This window comes from Mastigoproctus giganteus, chromosome 5 (genome assembly GCF_048544385.1).
Source record: "Mastigoproctus giganteus isolate SK-2022 chromosome 5, ASM4854438v1, whole genome shotgun sequence".
NCBI lineage: Eukaryota > Metazoa > Arthropoda > Arachnida > Uropygi > Thelyphonidae > Mastigoproctus > Mastigoproctus giganteus.
This window is the reverse complement of record NC_143579.1, coordinates 119,037,339-119,057,482: the sequence shown is the minus strand read 5'-3', so window position 1 is coordinate 119,057,482 and position 20,144 is coordinate 119,037,339. Positions and strand designations below refer to the sequence as shown.

General features: G+C 36.7%; 1 protein-coding gene across 2 annotated transcripts in view; it reads left to right on the top strand.

Annotated features, from left to right (window-relative positions):
- The window catches only part of SMC3 (structural maintenance of chromosomes 3), a 616,656-nt gene that overhangs the window by 360,436 nt on the left and 236,076 nt on the right, over positions 1 to 20,144 (top strand). For both annotated transcript variants that reach the window (XM_090374164.1, XM_090374163.1), the window contains exon 19: positions 8,256 to 8,325. In XM_090374164.1, the coding sequence (XP_090230290.1) occupies positions 8,256 to 8,325 (70 nt within the window). The remainder of the gene's footprint in view (positions 1 to 8,255; positions 8,326 to 20,144) is intronic.

The window sequence follows — 20,144 nt, the reverse complement described above, 5'->3', positions numbered from 1 at the left end:
TAGCAAACATTGACATAAGAAGATTTGAAATAGTTATCCAATTGCGGAAAAGAAGAAAAGTAATCTCGCTGAGTATCCCATTTTGCATTCTTTTAATGCCAAACAACATGAGGTTGGGAATGGCCAAAACAGGATAGCTTCATTGAAGAATAGACCGTTACGAAGTTGTGATCCGGGGTGCCTAGAGTACCACTTGCCTTGACCTTGTATTTAGAAGGGTTGTTTGTGAGAAAAAGATCAAGTATATTGGCTGCATGGTTAGGATTGTCTAGTATTCTGCTTGGTAAATGAACAATCTGTGCGAGGTCATTAGTAATTGCAAAAGCCTCCACATCTTGACCAGCTGGATCCGTGTGACTAGAAAACGGAAGCCAGCTGGAGTTATGAGTATTAAAATCCCCAAGGAAAATTGTCTGACCATTAGGAAAGTTGGACCAGAGAAAGTCAAGTTTTAAAGGGAGGAACTGAAAGAGTTTCAAGAGATTAGTGGGGATGGTAGAAAGCTGGAGGCAACAGATGAATTTTACAGAATATGGTAGAGATTTTAATTCTAAGAAGATCAAAAAGAGGAGATTCCAAATTACTAAGTCTCTGATGTCAGAATGGACATCTGCACATGTACCACCTTTGAAGTGCAAAGAATTGTGCAGTGAATAATTCAGACAACTGAGATGAGCAGTGCTTTAATCAACTGATAACTGGGTTTTTGTCACGAAAACGTACATTGGGTTTGGCAGGCTGTAAGTGGAAATGGACATCATTGAGATTAGAACTGAAAGATCTCAAACACTTCCCTTGTATGTCAACTTGTATGTTCCCTTGTGAAATACAAGGGAACATACAAGTTGACATACAAGGGAAGTGTTTGAGATCTTTCGATCATTACACAGATATGATTTTCATGTTTTCCAAAGTTAAAAAAGGTGGTGAGGGCATATACATGGTAGGAATATACCCCACTCCTTGACATAACTTGGCCTCTACAATTCCAACCCACCCCCTCCCCCGACTGGCGGGATTCCGAGTAGTGTGTATGTGGATACACAGTACTCAGACTCCCTCCAGTCATTATCTGGCAGAGTAGAAGCCTTGAGATTATGCACTAGCTGATCTGAAAGCCTAGAGAGTTGCCACTAAGTCCTGTCTGATGGACTATCTAGTGGCCAACCTGCAAACATCGTTTTAGTGCTGTACTCTCGAAATGTAAGGAAGATTGGATCTAATGATGTCTATCATAACTTCAAAATACATTGATCATACTGCATGATGGCAGAGATGGGGTAGTGAGTTTGCTGGCATTACCGCACTTGCCCTAATTCATATGCCCTAATGGCTTAGGTCCTATTTCCCACTTGCCCTGAAAGTATATGCTCTATATCCCATTTGCCCTAATCACACTTCTATGTGTGTACGTAACTGTAACTTATTTTTTCGGAGTGATAAAAATACAAAAATGGACTTCAGCAACACAATGAAAAAAATAAATAAATATAACATCAAAATAATAATCAATTTATTTTCTTTATGCAAATACAAATTATGTTTAAAATACAAATGTCTTGATATCATATAAAGAAATAAACAAGTTTAAAATATAAATACAATTTATTAAAGTTTATTATGAATCAACAGGGATTACCTTTATTTTAGATATAGGAAGCTTCTTTTCAACCAAATCTCTTGGTCCAACTCGCTAATAATTCTTGGGGAAGGCGATATCAATTTTGCAAAACATGTGGGACCTCTTCCACACTGTCAGAACCGTAGTGTTCAGACCATACGTTCTCAACAGTGAGCACTCAAGACTTCTGTCTTCAAACACCATACCTCTGGCAGCAAGGAAACCATTATGTGGATTGACATAAAATTAGATTTTTGAAGGTCTAAACTGCTTAATAAATATGGGCCGATTATTTCGTTTGGTCCTGTAGCTTGACTTTAGAGTTAAATTTAGGGGTCTAAAAAAAGTTTAATGGATATGGGGGGGGGGGATTATTCTCTACATTCCTTAAGTCGGAGACTAGAACTTTTCGGGGCATCATGTTCACAGGAATAGAGCAACTCACCTGACGCCCCGAAAAGTTCTAGTCCGACTTAAGGAATGTAGAGAATAATCTCCCCCCCCCATATCCATTAAACTTTTTTAGACCCGTAAATTTAACTCTAAAGTCAAGCTACAGGACCAAAAGAAATAATCGGTCCATATTTATTAAGCAGTTTAGACCTTCAAAAATCTAATTTTATGTCAATCCCCGTAATGGTTTCCTTACTGCCAGAGGTATGGTGTTTGAAGACAGAAGTCTTGAGCGCTCATTGTTGGGACCATACGGTTCTGACAGTGGGGAAGAGGTCCCACATGTTTTGCAAAATTGATATCGCCTTCCCCAAGAATTATTAGCGAGTTGGACCAGGAGAGTTGGTTGGAAAAGAAGCTTCCTATATCTAAAATAAAGGTAATCCTTGTTGATTCATAATATAATAGAATATAGGAATTATTGAGCACTTAATAGCTCTCTATTATCAAATCTATTAAAGTTTATAAATTATACCAATCATTTAGTGGGTGAAAGTAACCAACTGCTTGAACAAAAGTTTGTAAATCTGCTGTGTCCATCTACTGTTAATTTCATTAATTTGTTATTAATGCCCTCATATTTACGTTTTTTACGTGGCGGAAGGTTTCCAACATTTATTAATCCTAAACTTAATCTCTTAAACTTATCTTGTTGTTTTCTTGAAAGGGTAATTATCTTTCATATATTAGCATTATGATTCCACAATGATGGCGGAAAGTGATCAGTGGGTCCAATCCAATTTTTTTCGAAGTATTTTAGAAAGCACATACTTTTCATATAAAGGATATTCTGACGGCGGATGTTCTCGAATGATTCCTTCCCAAGCTTCCTCTAAAGAAACAAATGCTAATCCCACCATTGACTTCACTAAATTTCTGACAGGTTGTTCCTCGATGTATGCCAGTCGTAATCCTAAATGTTGTCCTTTCCTCCAAATTGCTTGACTGAAATGAAATAAACAGCCCTTAACATCAGCATCAGAAAATGTTCCTTCTATGGATCTAATAGCAGCACTTTCGTAATCAACTTGGAATTTTCTTGTTTGAAACATCTCGATTTGCAATGCTTTCTGTTGAATTAATCAGAACATGCAATTGTAAGTTGATTTTGACTTATCTGTAAGAAGAATATAATGAAATGAAAACATTTGGCCTCATAATACACAGAAACCCTAGATCCAGGACAAAAACGTGGCAGCAAAATGGTCTGATGATAAGCATGCAGGGCCGGATTAACGATGAAAGAGCCACCCCCACCACATTTAAATTTGAGGCCCTTGTAACACACACGCACACATATATTGCACATACATGTGAATACAAATACTACATTGGTTTTTATATTTATATTGTGGACAATAATTCCTTAAAAAAATGTAAAGTAAGAGACCAAAAATGTTTTATGGTTTTTGACTGGAAAAATAAAGTAATAATAAAAACAATTTTAATAGAAACTTTTAACTTATTTATTGTACAATAAAAAGCTATAAGAATAAAATTTAAACACTTAACAAGTTAAGTTTAAGTATGCTTTTATATTACACGTTTTCTTGGTTTATTATTATTAGAAAATTTTATCACTACTTCGGAAAATATTTACACTGAAAATGAGGCCCCTGGCCATGCCAGGTTTGGCCATAGCATTAACTGGGCCCTGGGTGGCGGTAAGATCTTGAACCAGCCAACACACCAACTATAAATTATAATAATAATTATATTATAATTATAATATAATAATAACCTTAATAGGTATTATCCCCTGCTGTTAAGGGCAAACGTCATGCTGATGTTTGGCTACTATTTGAATGAATTCTAAGGTTGACAAATGCAGATGGAAACACTGCGGGGCATTACCTCACTTGCTCATCAACCTCCTGTAAAGAGTCATTAGAATCAAAAGAATTGAAGGTATGGAATTATATACTTGCTTAGGGCAACTCACAGTAGCACTTTCCCCTGCTCTAACCATTGGGACACGATTAGGGTAGGTCACTGTTATGGCATGCATTCATTAGGGCAAGTGACCATTACTGCTTCTGAGATTAGGTCGAGTGGGAGGAAACTGGGTTTGCTGGAGCATTCCTTTGGAGACTAAACATGGGTTTCACCACTTCAAGTCTTCAATGAGCAAATTTGTGGTAATGCACCAGTTGATAAGAGTCATCTACCACCTAGTATTAATTGCCTGGTAATACAGAGGGGCGGCATTCCTCCGTATGGTGTGGGCACCAGATCTCGATCCCTGCTTATCTTAGTTCACAATTGGGTGGTCACCTCCACTTTGTATGCCTTATTTCAGAACTTCACATGGGTAGGGTTATACCTAGGGGTACTAACACTATCATCATCATGAAGGTGCAAGCGGGGGAATTGGCTGACGTCCAATTGAATTGAGTGTCACCCGAATATCAGTTTTAGACTCCAGGGTAACAAGCATAGCTTGACATCCCTGACAGAATGTCAGTGATAGCCTCAATACAACTTTATCTAATTCATATCTGTGACATTTTATTTGTTTTGTAATATATATATATATATATATATATAATTTTTATTGTAATATCACAAAGCAAAATTTAAATACAGTACCAGACCCCTTATCCAAAAATTCAGGATCAAAGGCTTTCTGGATTTCAGGTAGTCAGCAAGAGAAATTATAAAAGATACAAAATGAAAAATTAAAAACATATAGGTGGACACTGCTTATTGAAATCACTTTGGGACCTTGCTGAATTGGTAACAATAACAAAAAAAGAATGGTGATGATGTCGCATAGGCAACACAGAAGCTTATGACAGATATAAGCTAGTCTGTAATCAATTCACAAAGGAGATTGGACAACCTCTGCTATAACAACCTCTGTTGCTCAATAGCATCATAGGTAAAGAAGCAGATATCTCTGAATTCTTTTTCTATTTAAAACAAATTCAAATGTATGACCGTTTCTATCTGCTGTACAAGCAGTTATATGTAAATTCAATTGATTTGGGAGGCGCAATATGGCCTAAGTTGCCCTTGTGCCAGAAAACACAAGAACAACAACACTGCATTTGGGTAGACAGTAATTCGATGTCAGTATGGATAAATTTCGTGAGTTAACTGACTTTGATAGAGGAATGATAGTGGATGCCCGATGCATAGCTCACTCTGTCGCGGAGGTGATACAGAAATTGCACTATCCCTGTTCGACAGTATCAAGAGTGTGTCAAGAACATGCCATTAACGGAATAACATCTCATCATGGACAGCGCCATCGGCAGAGAAAGGTGGTGATGGATGAACATGGCTGTTGACATCTGTCTTGCATTATTTCAGCCAGCCGGAGAGCAACAGTGGCACAAATCACTGCTGCCGACTTCGATGAGGGAGGTGCGAGAAATGTCTCCAAGGCCATCAGGCAGTCATTAGCCGCAATATGTTATGGGAGCCGTTGACCCACCAGATTCCCATTGCTAACACTATGACACAGGATGCTCTGCCTCAACTGGACGAAAGAACATCGGCACTGGATCTTGAATGATTGGAGACTGGTCTCCTGGTCCAATGAGTCCCTTTTCCAGTTATTTCGAGCGAATGGGAGGGTGCATATCTGGCGGAAACCACATGATGCTATGCACCCCGTCATGTTAACAAGGAACTGTTCAAGCAGGTGGACAGTCAGAAATGGTCTGGAACATGTTCAACTGGCACACATTGGGGCCTCTGGTACATCTAGATGCATCTCTGAATGGTCCAGGTTATGTGACCATCCTTGCAGACCATCTGCATCCCTTCATGGTCATCGTGCACCCATAGGGCAATGGATTTATCCAGCAGAACAGTGCTCCTCCCCACAGAGCCAAGGTAACTACAACATGGTTGGAAGAGCATTCCACAGATTTTGCCACCATGGAATGGTCTCTCTGTTCACTAGACATGAACCCTGTGGAGCATCTTTGGGATGCTGTGGAAGAGTCCATTCAAGCTTTGAATCCTCCACCCAGAATGTGATTGAATTATGGACAGTGGTGCAGCAAGCATGGATGAAAATACCTGTGGAACACTTTCGTGAACTAGTGGACTCAATGGTGCCTCCGTGGGCAGGAGCGACAGTGCGTAGCGCACGCTTCTTGATTAGACCGGGGTTCGAGCCCGTCACCACCAAATACGGAGGATGTGGAAAGGTCAGGGAATGACCACCGCATTCAATGCCTCGGCATGTGATTGTCCTTATCCAGGTAAAAGGTGGGCCTACCTTTTGTAGTAACTATCCCATGATTTCTGTCCACTCAGTGTAAACAAATGAGTAAAAAAAACATTAGAACGTGGTGTTTCAGGAAAAACAGAAACCATCAAATGTTGAAATCTTGATTAATATTTAAATTATTAAAATAAAAATTAAAATATTAAAAAAATGCAAGTTTTCAAAATTTGAAAAAAGTGGTTTTCACCATGGATCTGGACAGCAAAAAAAGCTGCTTTATGTTTAAAAGATTAGCAGTTACAAATTTTTTTAGATGAAAAAGAAAAGCAGGCTAGGCCACTGACCTTACATTCAATCTTTAAAAAACCCAGCCCAGCCCAGTACAACAATTACCCCAGTTGAAAAATCTTTGAAATTCAATAGAAAGCATAAGCAGTTTATAAATTTATGAACTGTTTTCAGTTTAGTCATTTGTAACTGCACATTTGATGCAATGCTCCTTCATCTCTTGGTATTTGACTGCACAAATAGCATAATAATAATGACATAATTATTATTCACCTATTTGAAAGGGCAGCAATTTGGATTCTCTTTCAAAGGTTTGTTCTTGTACAGTGTAAGAAATGGGTAGTAATTTGAAGCCATTATGTGGTGAATAAGGTTGGAGACAGCAATTCATAACCTAAATCATTGACTGTTTCATTGATTGCCAGAGCCCTGTGACAGTCAGTGTTATCACAGGAAGAGGATCCCTTTGAAAGTTCTCCATAATGTTTAGCATCTAATTTCCCTTAAAATTTCAGTAGTAAAGAAGCACTTTTAATTGTTTCGCAATTTTTGAAGATGATGAATACATTACTTTTTTCTCCCATGACATCATCTTGACAATTGATGTCCTTCAAAATTTCTTGTATCAAGGAAATCCTTCATGCTGTTCTGTGGATTGCTGTTTTTCTCTAATGAATCTAAGTTTCATCCATTGTCATCATCAATTTGCTGATAAATTTGTTTTAATCTAATGAGTAACATTAGCTAATTGTGGTATTTGTAATGTCAAAAAACATAAATTAAAAGATATTTATAGATTTCAGAATGAAAAGATGAATACCCGGAAATAAAGAGACAATCTTTTTAGTACTTAGTTTGCTGAAGTTTCTCCGGCTCAGTTCTTTATGGACAATATAATATTCTTGTAAAGGAAATGTTTATTTTCTTTGTTACGTATTGCAACCTAATAAGAATCTTTTCAAAAACAGGTTATGAATGGCATTGATGCATTTCTAAAGTTGATACAATTACAGATCATCCAGACCAGGTTCACCTTTTGTGGCTCTGTGGTCTGTTTTGAATTTAGCAACCCACTTCTTAATAGTACTGTATGTTGGACAGTTTTGCAATCAATAATAATTAAGATTTTAATATGAAAGTTGGGCTGTGTATGTATGAATATTTGTAATTTAATGTTATTTTCTTTATTTTATTTTAGAAAATTAAAATATGTGATGGGCTAGAAAAAAAATACCCCTCATATAAGCATATAATATAAACTTCTTAAAATTATTGTTCTGAGGAGAAATTATTGTTCTTTCAGACCATGAAATGGTTGTCTGAGGAGACCATTTGATTTCACATCAGCAATATATTACTCACTTTCACTACAACATACTGTTTAAGCACATTTCTTTGACCTTATGAAATCATAAGTACATTATCCTCCTTACAACAACACATCACAACCATGTGGTGTCCTCTTCTCGTGGAGAGTAAAGGACATTATCCCCACAATCCTTTTAGCTAAGACCTGGGATGGGGTGGAGATGACTTCATAAACACATCATTTCCTTCTCACCACAGCATATTATGTTATGTGAATAGTATACCTCTTTTTGGAAAAAGATAAATGGGATTTTTTATTGGGACTGCATATTGTGATTTTTCAAATTTTTTATATTTTTTATGTATAAAAGTTTTTGTGTGCATGTTCCTTAATTCAGGTACCTATTGAAAGCCAGATTAACCAAATTGTCAGTGATATGCAGAAAGCAGAGACAAAAAATAGCAAAAACAAGTATGCCAATTAAATAATAAATAATAAATAAATAAATATTTAAGTGGTATGATATTAAAAAAAAAACTGTCCTTTCAAAAGTGTTCAATATTTGTAGTTATGAATAAAATGTATTTATTTGAAGAATTAATAGTGCATGAAGCAGTCATAATAGCCCACCTTTGATTATAATACATCAGTGTTTGTGTGAGGACTTTCTGGTAGTAAACTGAGGATATTATGCTCCACCACTCAATTCTATATTTAGCTGACTGCCAGGTTTAGGTAGTCAGTGGTCTTGCCCTGTGTTTCTAGAAAAAATATAATATTGCAGGAGCCCTTGAGCAACTGGATTTACTTGCCTAAGTAAATCCAGCTTTGACTGAATTGAGCTCCACTAACGACACCTTATACTAATTCTGAATTTCAGTTCATCTGAAATATGTACAATTATTGAGTTAAAGATGGAGCTGTGTGTTGGCCATTGCAGTCTTCCAGTTTTATTCTCTTCAAAACAAACATTCAAAATCATTACTTGATGTGAAGAATCCTGGATTTATTTTTGGCTGATGACGTTGAATAATTTTATGGAAGTGGCTGTTATACTTTTACTTTAAGTGGCTGGTATAACAGCCACTTCCATAAAATTTTTCACATTGTAAAGCCTACATTGATTTAAGAGCATCAGTATAGGATGCATACATGTAATACCTCCTGCCCCAGCTTCACATTTGGGAAGAATACTCGGGCAATATTCGCCAGGCATTCTCTCTCTACCCAAAAACAGTGTGTTTTTGTTTCCTGTTTTTTATCGCTATTCCTATGTCACGCACTTCTTCAAATCTCATTTATACAAATGAGATTTGAAGAAGCGTGAGGGACCTAAATGTTCACATTTTGTAGTAACAAGGTTTGTAGTAACGAGGTCCCCCAAAAGTGTTAAAATTTTACAGTTTGTTTTTTGGTACATTCTGTATATCTAAGAATAATATTAAATAATAATATTAAAAGTAAATGAAAAAATAAATTAATTTAAATTAATAAAATAAAATAATAAAAATAAAAACAAAATCTTTGTCTAATGATACAATAATAGGGATAACACATTTTTTTGTTTTTTTTTTATTTTGTTTGTAAGATCAACTAAGAGGGAAACAATTCACGGAAATGAAAATATTGTACAGTATATATTTTGATATATACAATATTTTAGTATCATGGTAAAAAAAATTACAATTTTGATATAAAACATACAAGCTAACTTTTTAATAAATTAATCTAATTTAAAGAAAGAATCCAATGTTGTTTGCACAGTTTTTGTCCTATATGCATTTTTAAGTACTTCACAGTCACTATCAAATGCAATAGAACCACGTCTCACATAATACAAGATTATAGATAGCATCCAAGACATTCCAATTTGGCTGCAAATTTTTCCCTCTTATGTTGAGGATCAAGTACCCTATCAGGCGGCCTCTATATGCTCTCTTGAGGTTATAAATAATACCTTGATCCAGGGTTGCATAAAACTGGTGGTATTGGGAGGTAGAAAGAGTAGCTGTGTATTTGTCAACTTAAGTGTCTTGGCAAAATGTGCTGTACAATGATCTAGAATCATCAAAATGATCCTTTTTTGCTGAAGCCATTCTTCTGTCCACTTTTGATAACCAAGACTGATTTTGATAACATGACATTCTTCTGTCCACTTTTAATAACCAAGACATTTAATGTAATCTTGTTTTGTTCTTTAATGTCTTATATTATTTAATGTTATTTAATACCTCTTATCTGTAAACCCCCTGGCCTTTTGGCTGTGAAGGGAAAGTGCAACACTGTTTACTCTTTTATCCAGTTACAATCAAAGGTTGTTGCAATAAAGATTCTCTCTATCTCTCTCTTGCTTGCTCTACATTATATGTAATCATTAATTGGCTGATACAGAGCTAGTCGTATTAGGTAACAGACTATTTGGGCAATACAAATCAGGGTTCTTCGAAATGATCTTTAATAAGTGATTTGCAATAACTCAAAAATGTCTTCATCCAAACAGGATGTTTGGATATCAAGGATATATTGTGTCTTTAGTTTAAAGAACCTTTTAAGCTCTTCAGTATTAGTAAAGTTCAGTCCTGGAGTTTTACTGTCCCTGACCATCTCATTGACTCGGATTCTCATTTACAATAATATGGTGTTCACACCTCTCATTCTCAGCCTCATCACTGGAAAGCAACTTATCCAAAATCTTGCTCGCAAACTGCAGCTAATAGGCTTGTTGTACCTGGGCCAACAGTATAAAACAATACCAGTAAATTTAACTTCAGTAATTGCTTCAAAAGCTATACTCTGTGAATCTTTCCACCCTCACACTCTTATATATTCTTGCCAGGTCAGCTTCTTCTCAGCGTTTATAGAAGTTACATACTTATTTTTCTTAATTCTACAATTCAACTTCTTATAGTTCTCGGCCAGATCTAACATCTGCAGTCTTTTACAACATTGAAGTTGTGTTCTTAGTTTTGAACTTAAGCCAAGCCTTTCTACTGGCTTCATAATCACAGGGACGTTGGTTAACTTCTTTAAAACGTCTTAGCTTGGAAAACTTACCAATCACAAGTGGGCATCATTTTTTATTGCCATCTGAATTGCAGTATAACAGAACAGTGAGTCTTTGTTTACTTAATTTTCCACCATGACAAGACTCTCCTTGAACAGCAAATGTTTCATTTGGCAGAAAATTATATAAAAAACTTGTCTCGTCAAGATTAAAAATAACCTTTGCTTCATATTTTTAAAGGATGGACTGTACAGAACACAATCAGTCTGTAGCCTTTTCTTTGTCAGCTAATCTAGACTCACTGCAAACATTTCCCAAAACCAAGTTATTCCTGTTTTTAAATCTTTGGACCCAGCCACTGCTGCATTTGAAGTTGCTAATTCCACGCTGCTTTGCTAGATAATTTGCCTTTTCTTTTACCTGATATTACCAAATTAAATGCATGCATTTGTTGGTACCAATCAAAAACTTTGGTTTCAAGTTCCTCATGTTTTGCACCACTAATTTGTTTCCTGTTTTTTATCGCTGCTCCTATGACACGCACTTCTTCATTTTTTTTTTTTTTTTTTTTTTTTTTGGTTTTTCAGTATCGTAGATAAAGTAGGGATGTTGTATTCCTTTGCAACGTTCATTTTACTTCGATCCATCCTATCAGCCTCTAGTATTATTTTCAGTTTAATTTCCAGGCTTAATTCTGTCCATTTACATTTTGTTGCCATAATACTGCCAGACAAGATTTAATATAAACAAATTCTAAATTAATTTAAAGACATCAGCTTAGATAAAATGGCCCAAAAAATTGATTAGTGTATACTGTAGCAAAAGACTCTTTGAACTCACATAACAATTTTAAATGACTCTAATTACGTGGAGAGCGAGGGAATGTATATAAACCATTTAGAAAAACTGTTTTTATTCATTTGTTAATTTAGCAGCTCATCCTTCAGAGGAATTTTTCAGAGTGTACTTATGTTAGAGATACCATACACTGGTTTTATTTACACAAAAGTAATTTCTAACAAGTCATCCTTCATGAAGTAGGAAACCAGGTGGCCAGAGGCAATAATGGGAACAATAATCAGACAGCTGTGCCAAGATTTGTATTGAACATACAAAATAACAATATTTCTCACAGGGTGAAAACAAACTTTGTAATACATATTAACCGAATTTTGTAATAAACAAATATATTTACATAGAAAATCCTATCCTTTCGCAGGGGAATGATTTGCGCTGAATTCATATAAATGATTAATTTGTATAAAACGAGTGTGTTAAAGAGATTTTCCTGTATGTGTACATTTGTATAATAAGATATATATATGTTTGTGTTATTTGAGAGGTTTCTCTATCATTGTTTTTTGTATTTGTTTTGGATTTTGTTTGTTTATTTAAATATGTACAGGTAACTGTGGCATCTACGTTATGTTACTTTTAAAACTACTTGCCTATCTTGCGACTAGCTGCAAAGATAGAGCTTGTAAGTATGTATATATATATATATATATATATATTTATATTTTGTGTTGTGACTATAGGCAATTGGATAGCTATTAGTGATGGCCATGGACATAGTAGACAGAAGGTAAAATTAGGAAAGTGTTTAGGATAGAAATAGACACTTCTGCCCTCATATTGCACTACTAGCCAAGAGTGTGGAAAATATTTAGTTGTAGGAAAGTAAATGGTATATGACTGAAGAATATAAAGCTGGTGCTCAGGTTATCAGGGAGCGCGATTTCCTGTACATATTAGTGATGGCCCTAGACATAGTAGACATATCTATCCACAAGTAGTTGTATGTATGCTAATATGTAACAATCTTATAATTATAATTAATCTTCTACTTAACAATATAGTTAAGTAGAATATTAATTATAATGGTATCTCTTCAGGATGCCACACCGTTTCACTTGTTCAGCAAAATATGCTGAAATAGTCCATATATATACAGCCTATAACATTTCAGTAGTTCCTGTACATATCCCTTGTAGTCAAATGGATTTTGTTTGTTTATTTAAATATGTACAGGTAACTGTGGCATCTACGTTATGTTACTTTTAATTTTATAAAAGTAAAATCTATAATTCATTCCACTGAGGGGGGGGGAATTGGTTTACTGATGGGGAACAGTTTACTATTTGTAAATTAAAAGTTAATTAATAGTTATTAAAGCAACAAAAGAAAAAACATGAAAAAAATGGTCAAATTACTTTGTTGTGCTAAATTTCGAGAGTGCCGCCCTCTGTCATCCACTAAGAGGAACAACTGGGTGACAGTCATCATAATGTACTGATGTGGGATTTATTTAAAGATGTAACTACCATCAAGGATAAAGGGAAGAGCTTTTGCTTTCGTCAAGGTGATTACAGTGGTCTCAAACAGTTTTTAAATTCTGTACAGTGGGATCAATTGATAATGTTACCAACAGTGAATTCTAAATGGGAAGCCTTTGGGGGCTTAATCTTGGAGGCTATTAGGCTTTCCATACCAACTAAGAAATACTGTTCAGGGTTTAGCTTTAAATTATCAGGCGACACATAAGCCTATAGCAAATATAAGCTAGTCTGTAATCAAGTCACAAAAGAGGTTAGGCAGACAAAAGGCAGATTCCGAGAAATCTTTGGCGAAGGATGCAAAGAAAAACAGAAAAGAGTTCTCTTATGTAAACTCTAGAAGAAAAGGGATGAATCAGATTGGTCCACTTAACATAGATGATTTGACTATTGATGATCTTGCTCAGGTAGCTAATAAACTGAATGAGTATTATTGTGGATTATTGTGTGACACAGAGCGAAACGAACAACAGAATAAATAATGACAAGTTTAATACTAATTGTAAAACATACATATATTAAATATTAAATACATACAAAAGCTTTTGGTTATTATTGTAACCTTCATCAGTCAAAGTGACAGTTAAGAGTGTGGAACAGGAGGGCGTGTACTGCCAGTCATGTATATGAAACTGCATGATGCAGTAGTTAATTGTTTGATGTTGAAGCCTGTGGCTGATAATCGTATGTGAATGTTGCCAATGTTTGTCATTAATCAAAATGGTTGCTTCAATAATAGGGTGTACACTACATCCTCGAGTCCTAAAATCATATGGGATAAAGTGCGTACAGCTCCCAGGCAGAAAGTTGCAATCCCTCATCTCTAGAGTGAAAACACCAGTACCACTGCACTAGGAATGCGAAAGAGTCATCCACTTAGCAGACATAGAACATCTGGTCATTGCCGAGCACTTCTGGTCAACCCGCACTGCGATGTTGTGATTGTAGATAGGTCCTGCCACTACCAACGACGTGCCTGGTTGGAGTTGTTGAACATCACATGCTCTAATACCTCAGTCAGCAGAAGCAGTGGATGTTGTGTCCACCCTATTAATATATTAACCATTTTGATGAATGACAAATGTTGGCAACGTTCACATACGTCATAGCCACAGGAGAACTAACTATTGCATCACGCAATTTCATATACATGACTGGCAGTACACGTCCTCATGTTCCACACTCTTAACTGTCAGTTTGACTGATGAAGGTTACCATAATAACCGAAAGCTTTTGTAGGTATTTAATATTTAATGTATGTTTGTTTTACAATTAGTATTAAACTTGTCATTATTTATTCTGTCTTCTGTTTCACTCTGTGTCACACAATAATCCACAATAATAATGAATCTAGAGAACACAGGCCTCTTTAATAATATTCAAACTGAATGAGTATTTTGCATTTACATTCCCACATGAGCAGTTATTGAAGGAGGGGAATGCCAGAAGTTTATCTAACTCTAACAGGAAGCTAAGTGCTTTTGTAATAACTGAGAGCAAAGTGGAGGGGAAATTGTTGAAGTTAAACATAAGAAAGGCACCTGGTGTGGATGGGATCTATCCAGTTATATTAAAGGAGGCAGCAAAGGAAGTAAGCAAACCCTTAGCAATAATTATGAGAGCTTCTTTGGACTCGAGGGAAGTCCCCATGGACTGGAAGTGTTCAAATGTATCCCCAATTCACAAAGGGGGTTCAAAAATGCAAAGTAACTATAGACCCGTTAGTTTAACTTGTGTTCTGGTGAAAATAATTGAGTCACTAGTTATAGAAGCATTGTGGGATCATCTAGATAAGACTGCAGTAATAGTTCTTTTCTGCCCAATTTGATTGGATATACTATGATGTGGTCACAAAGGAACTGGATGTAAAAAATAATTTTGATATCGTATACTTGGATTTCAGGAAACCTTTTGATACTATAGCACATGGAAGAGTCCTGTATAAATTGGAGCAGTATAGTGTTAAGCGCAAGTTGCTATAATGGATAAAGATATGGCTAAGTGGGAGATGACAGAGTGGTAATCAATGGACTCTGCTCTGCTCTTTGTGGACTAATGTTATTAGTGGAGTTCCCCCTGGGTTCGGTTCTGGGCCCATTGTTGTTTTGTGTGATGAAAGTGTATCAGGCTTAATGTCCAATTTTGCAGATGATACAAAGGTTTGCAGGGTTGTTAACAACAGTAAAGACAGTATGTACAGCAACTGGATCTAAATAAGTTGGGCAAATGGGCTGAGAAGTGGCAACTGAAGTTTAACATTGACAAATGCAAAGTACTGCATATGGGTACAAGAAACCCAAGGCACTTCCGTAGCCAAGTGGGCAGGAGCAGCAGTGTGTAGTACACGCTTCTTGATTAGACTGGGGTTTGAGCCCGTGATCACCAAATATGGACGATGCGGAAAGGTCAGGGAATGACCACCGCATATCCCCGGAGCAATATGGCCTTAGTTGCTAATGCTCCTAAAAACCAAATAAACAAACAACAACAAGAAACCCAAGAGAAACGTACAAATTGTGTGGTACTACACTCAGGGTAGTGGAGAGTGAAAAAAACCTTGGGGGGTAATTTTGCACTCAGATATGAAATCACTGAGCAGTGCAGTTGGGCTGCCAAAGCAGGGTCATGGAGCCTTGTTAATGATGTATAGGAATTCTGCTAGCAGGGACAAGGAGGTGATTATCCCATTGTACAAGGCAGTGGTCAGGCCACACATTTGAGCACTGTGTACAGGTCTGGAGGCTTCATTTTAGGAAGGATGGAGAAATTGCTAGAACGAGTACAAAGAAAGGCAACAAGATTGGTTAGGGGAACAAAGGGATGCTCTTACCAAGAAAGCTTAAGTTCTGCAAATTGCAGCACCTGGAGACTAGGCACATGCAAGGTGATCTGATTGAGATGTATAAGGCCTTGAATGGATTGAGCAAGCTCAATTCTGATGGGATTCTTCCTCTTGTTCAAATTAAGAACCTGAGTGTTCATAGATTCAAATTAAGGAAAGACAGTTGTAGAATAGATGTGGAGAAATTTGCCTTTAGGCAGCGGGTAGTTGATTGCTGGAATAGACTTCCATTTCTTGTTATGGAAGTTGATAACTAAGATAAATTTAAGGCTGAGCCGGGTACAGGCATTTGAAGTGAATGGATGGGTGAAATGAGAGGATTTCGTTTTTTTTGGCTGATGCTGCATAAGCTTGCTTTCTCACCTCATATGCTTCAACTAATACTAAAACCAAATACTAAGTAGTTACCTCTTATGGGCCAGGATGAACATGGTATAATTTGGGAAAATATCCAGTAATGCACAAAAAAAAAAAAATAAATAAATAAAATAAAATAAGAAACCAGACATGTTGGTAAGAATAAAAATAATGCAGTAACACACGCACACTCAAAAAAAAATCTAATGCAGTATATGCATTAGATTTCAAAAACCTTTCTAAGGTCCAAGTATATAATATCAAAGTTATTCCCCGCATCCAGCTCTTTTATGACTGCATCATAGTATCCAATCAAATTGGTCAGGCAAGACTTCCCCTTAACAAAACCATGCTGTGTCCGAGCTATAACTGAAGTCTTGTCTAGATGATCCTGCAGTGCTTCATTAACCAGTGCCCCCATTCATTTTCCTGGAACAGAAGTTAAACTCACAGGTCTATAATTACTTGTGTCAGCCTTTGATCCTCCTTTGTGAATTGGGGTTACATTTGCACATCTCCAGTCTATGGGTACTCCTCTGAGTCCAAGGAATCTCTCATAATTATGGCTAAGGGTTTGCTTACTTCCTTTGCTGCCTCCTTTAATATAACTGGATAGATCCCATCCACCCCAGGTGTTTATCTTCAACAATTTCTCCTCCACTTTACTCTCAGTTATTACAACATTATCTAGCTTACTGCCAGAGTTGAATACACCTTGGGCATTCCCCTAGCTGAATAACTCCTCATGTGTGAATATCGATGCAAAATATTCATTTAGTTTGTTAGCTACCTGAACAGGATCATTAAGAGTTGAACCATCGATATCAAGTGGACCAATCTGATTCATCCCCTTCCTTCTAGAGTTTACATAAGTAAAGAAATATTTGCTGTTTTTCTTTGCATCCTTTGCCAAAGATTTCTCATAATCTGCCTAACCTCCTTTGTGACTTGGTTACAGACCAGCTTATATCTATCATAGGCTTCTGTGTCACATGTTAATTTATATGTATCCCATGCATTTTTCTTCTCTGCCATATGTCTCATTAGTTCATCTGAGATCCATTTAGGCCTAAACCTTGAACGTATTTCTTAGTTGGTATGTAAAGCCTAGTAGCTTCCAAGATAAGTTCTTTGAATGCTTTCCATTTTGAATTTGCTGTTGGTAACATCATCAGTTGGTCCCACTGTATAGAATTTAAATACTGTCTCAGACCATCATAGTCACCTTTACGAAAGCAATAATCCTTCCCTTTACCCCTGATGGTAGTGACCTCTTTGAGTAAATCCCACTTCAGCACACTGCGATCACTGCCACCTAGTGGTTCTTTTATCTGCAGATTCTTAATGCATGAAGAATCACTACTGATAATCAAATGAAGTATATTACTCCCTCTAGTTGCCCCCCAAACATGCTGATGTAGAAAACAATCATCAAATAAATCCACAAAAGCCTTGCTAGTGTGTGAGTGACCAACCCACAAATTCCAGTCAATATCTGGAAAAATAAAATTCCACATTATAAGACTCTCTGATTTACTGGCCCACTCTATTTCCCTGTACATTTTCTTATTATACTCATCAGAGTCATTAGGCCTATAGCACACTCCTACTCTCAATTTTGATCTCCCAATGCTTATATCACACCAAACTGACTCGACACTGCACTGGCCAGCGATGTCGACTGGCTTCACTTCCTTGGATTTTATGTATTTCTTAACTAATAGCATAACCCCTCCTCCCTTCCTATCCTGTCTATCCTTTCTGTAGACATTGTACTCCCCAAATTCCAGTTCTGCATTCCTTATATCTGTGTAACACTATGTCTCTGATATCCCAACAATATCCGCATTTGATGCTTTGAGCAATACCTCAAATTCATTAAATTTATTTACCAAACTCCTAGCACTGGTGTACATGCCAGTATACATGCACCTGTTTCTATTCTTAGCTATCCTAACACAACCCATGTGTTTACTTGTACCACACTGACTCCCAACGGTCTCTGAAACATCCTGCATCTTGTTTTCCAGGTTTCTGCTCATTCTAATAGAAGCAGTGCAAGAATCACTTTCACCTCTGCCAGTGGCTACTGTTAATCTATTAGTCCTTGTATCCCCGCAAGCTAGCAGTTTTCCGACCCACCTAACACTGCCTCGATAGCATCAGCAAATATTCTTGCACCCTTTCTATTTAAGTGTATCTCATCCCTGTGGAAGAAGTCTCTCCTGTTAACAAGTACAGACCAGGCAGAAAAAAAATTCTACTCCTTGAGCCTTGCACAATCATTCCAGGGCCGAATTGATCGACAAGGCTCTCATCATATACTCCCTCCTATCGTCTCTGGGCCGAATTGCAGACACTTTCAAATTCAACCCTAATTCACGGCTTTTTTTTTCAACAGTGACCTGTACTTGATAAGTAATTAAGTAATCCGACCTTTCCCTTGGTCGGATTACTGTTTCAAAACTTCTGATGTCAACATTTGTTCAGATCGTGTCAGTGAATTTATTCTTGTAGGAATGAAATCCTTTATTCCACACTCCACTTTAAAATTTCATTCTTTATCTAAACCTTGGTTTTCCAATAAATCTGCTAAGGCTGTTCAACAGAAGAACGTTGCATATCGTAATTGGCTTGTTTCCAGTTCTTCAGTTTCATTTTCTGCCTACACCAAAGCTCGCAACAATTGTAAAGCAGTTATTAATCAGTCCTAACTAGATTTTGAACAGGCTAAGATAGAAAACTTGCTTCTTGCCCTAATGGTTGCCAAACATTCTGGTCTCTTGCCAACGCTATTGGCTGCAACTTTTGCCCATCTCTACTCCCACCTCTGTCAAAACCAGATGGTTCTATTGTCACTTCAGTCAAGGATAAAGCTGACTGCCAACATATCATTTTTCTTCCAACTCATGTATTAATCTTGCTAAAACACCTACCATTCCCAACACACTGCATTCAATGCCTCCTTTGATCTTCTGTCAAAAGGATGTCAAAAGGATTTTGACAAATCTCAATGCTAAGAAAGCTCCAGGTCCTCATGCTATTTCTCCACTTATTCTTAAAACCTGTGCTCCTGAACTTACTCCTATTCTTTGCTGCCTTTTTTTCACTTTCTTATTCCAAAGATGTTTTTCCTTCTGCTCTTGGAAATTTGCTCATATCCAGCCAGTTCCTAAAATGTATGACAAATCCATCCCATCCAGTTATCGGCCCATTGCAATTACTTGTACTCTTTCAAATGTAATGGAGAAATCACTTAACTGCCAACTCTTAAACTACCTAGAAACCTTCCGTTTGATCAACGATCGCCAGTATGGATTCCGTCAGTGTCGATTCACTAGTGATATTCTGGCTTATGTTATCCATTTATAGACAAATTCAATGGAAATGTTCGGTTAAACACAAGCAGTTGCTCTTGACATCTCAAAGGTTTTCAATCGTGTTTGGCACAAAGGTCTTCTAAACAAGCTTCCATCTTATGGTTTGCCAACTGTTTTTTGTAATTGGTTATCCAATTTTCTCTCTGATCACTCTCTGAGGGTGATGGTAGATGGCTCTGTCTTCTAACTTCTCCACTAATGCTGATATCTCCCAAGGTTCAGTTCTTTCCCCCACGCTTTTCCTCTTGTATATTAATGACTCTCTTCCATTGATTGGAAATCCTATCCATAGTTTTGCTGGTGATAGCACATTGCATTCCAATTTCCAGTTTGCCCTGCTCAGAAACTACAACTTCTCGAATATATGCTAC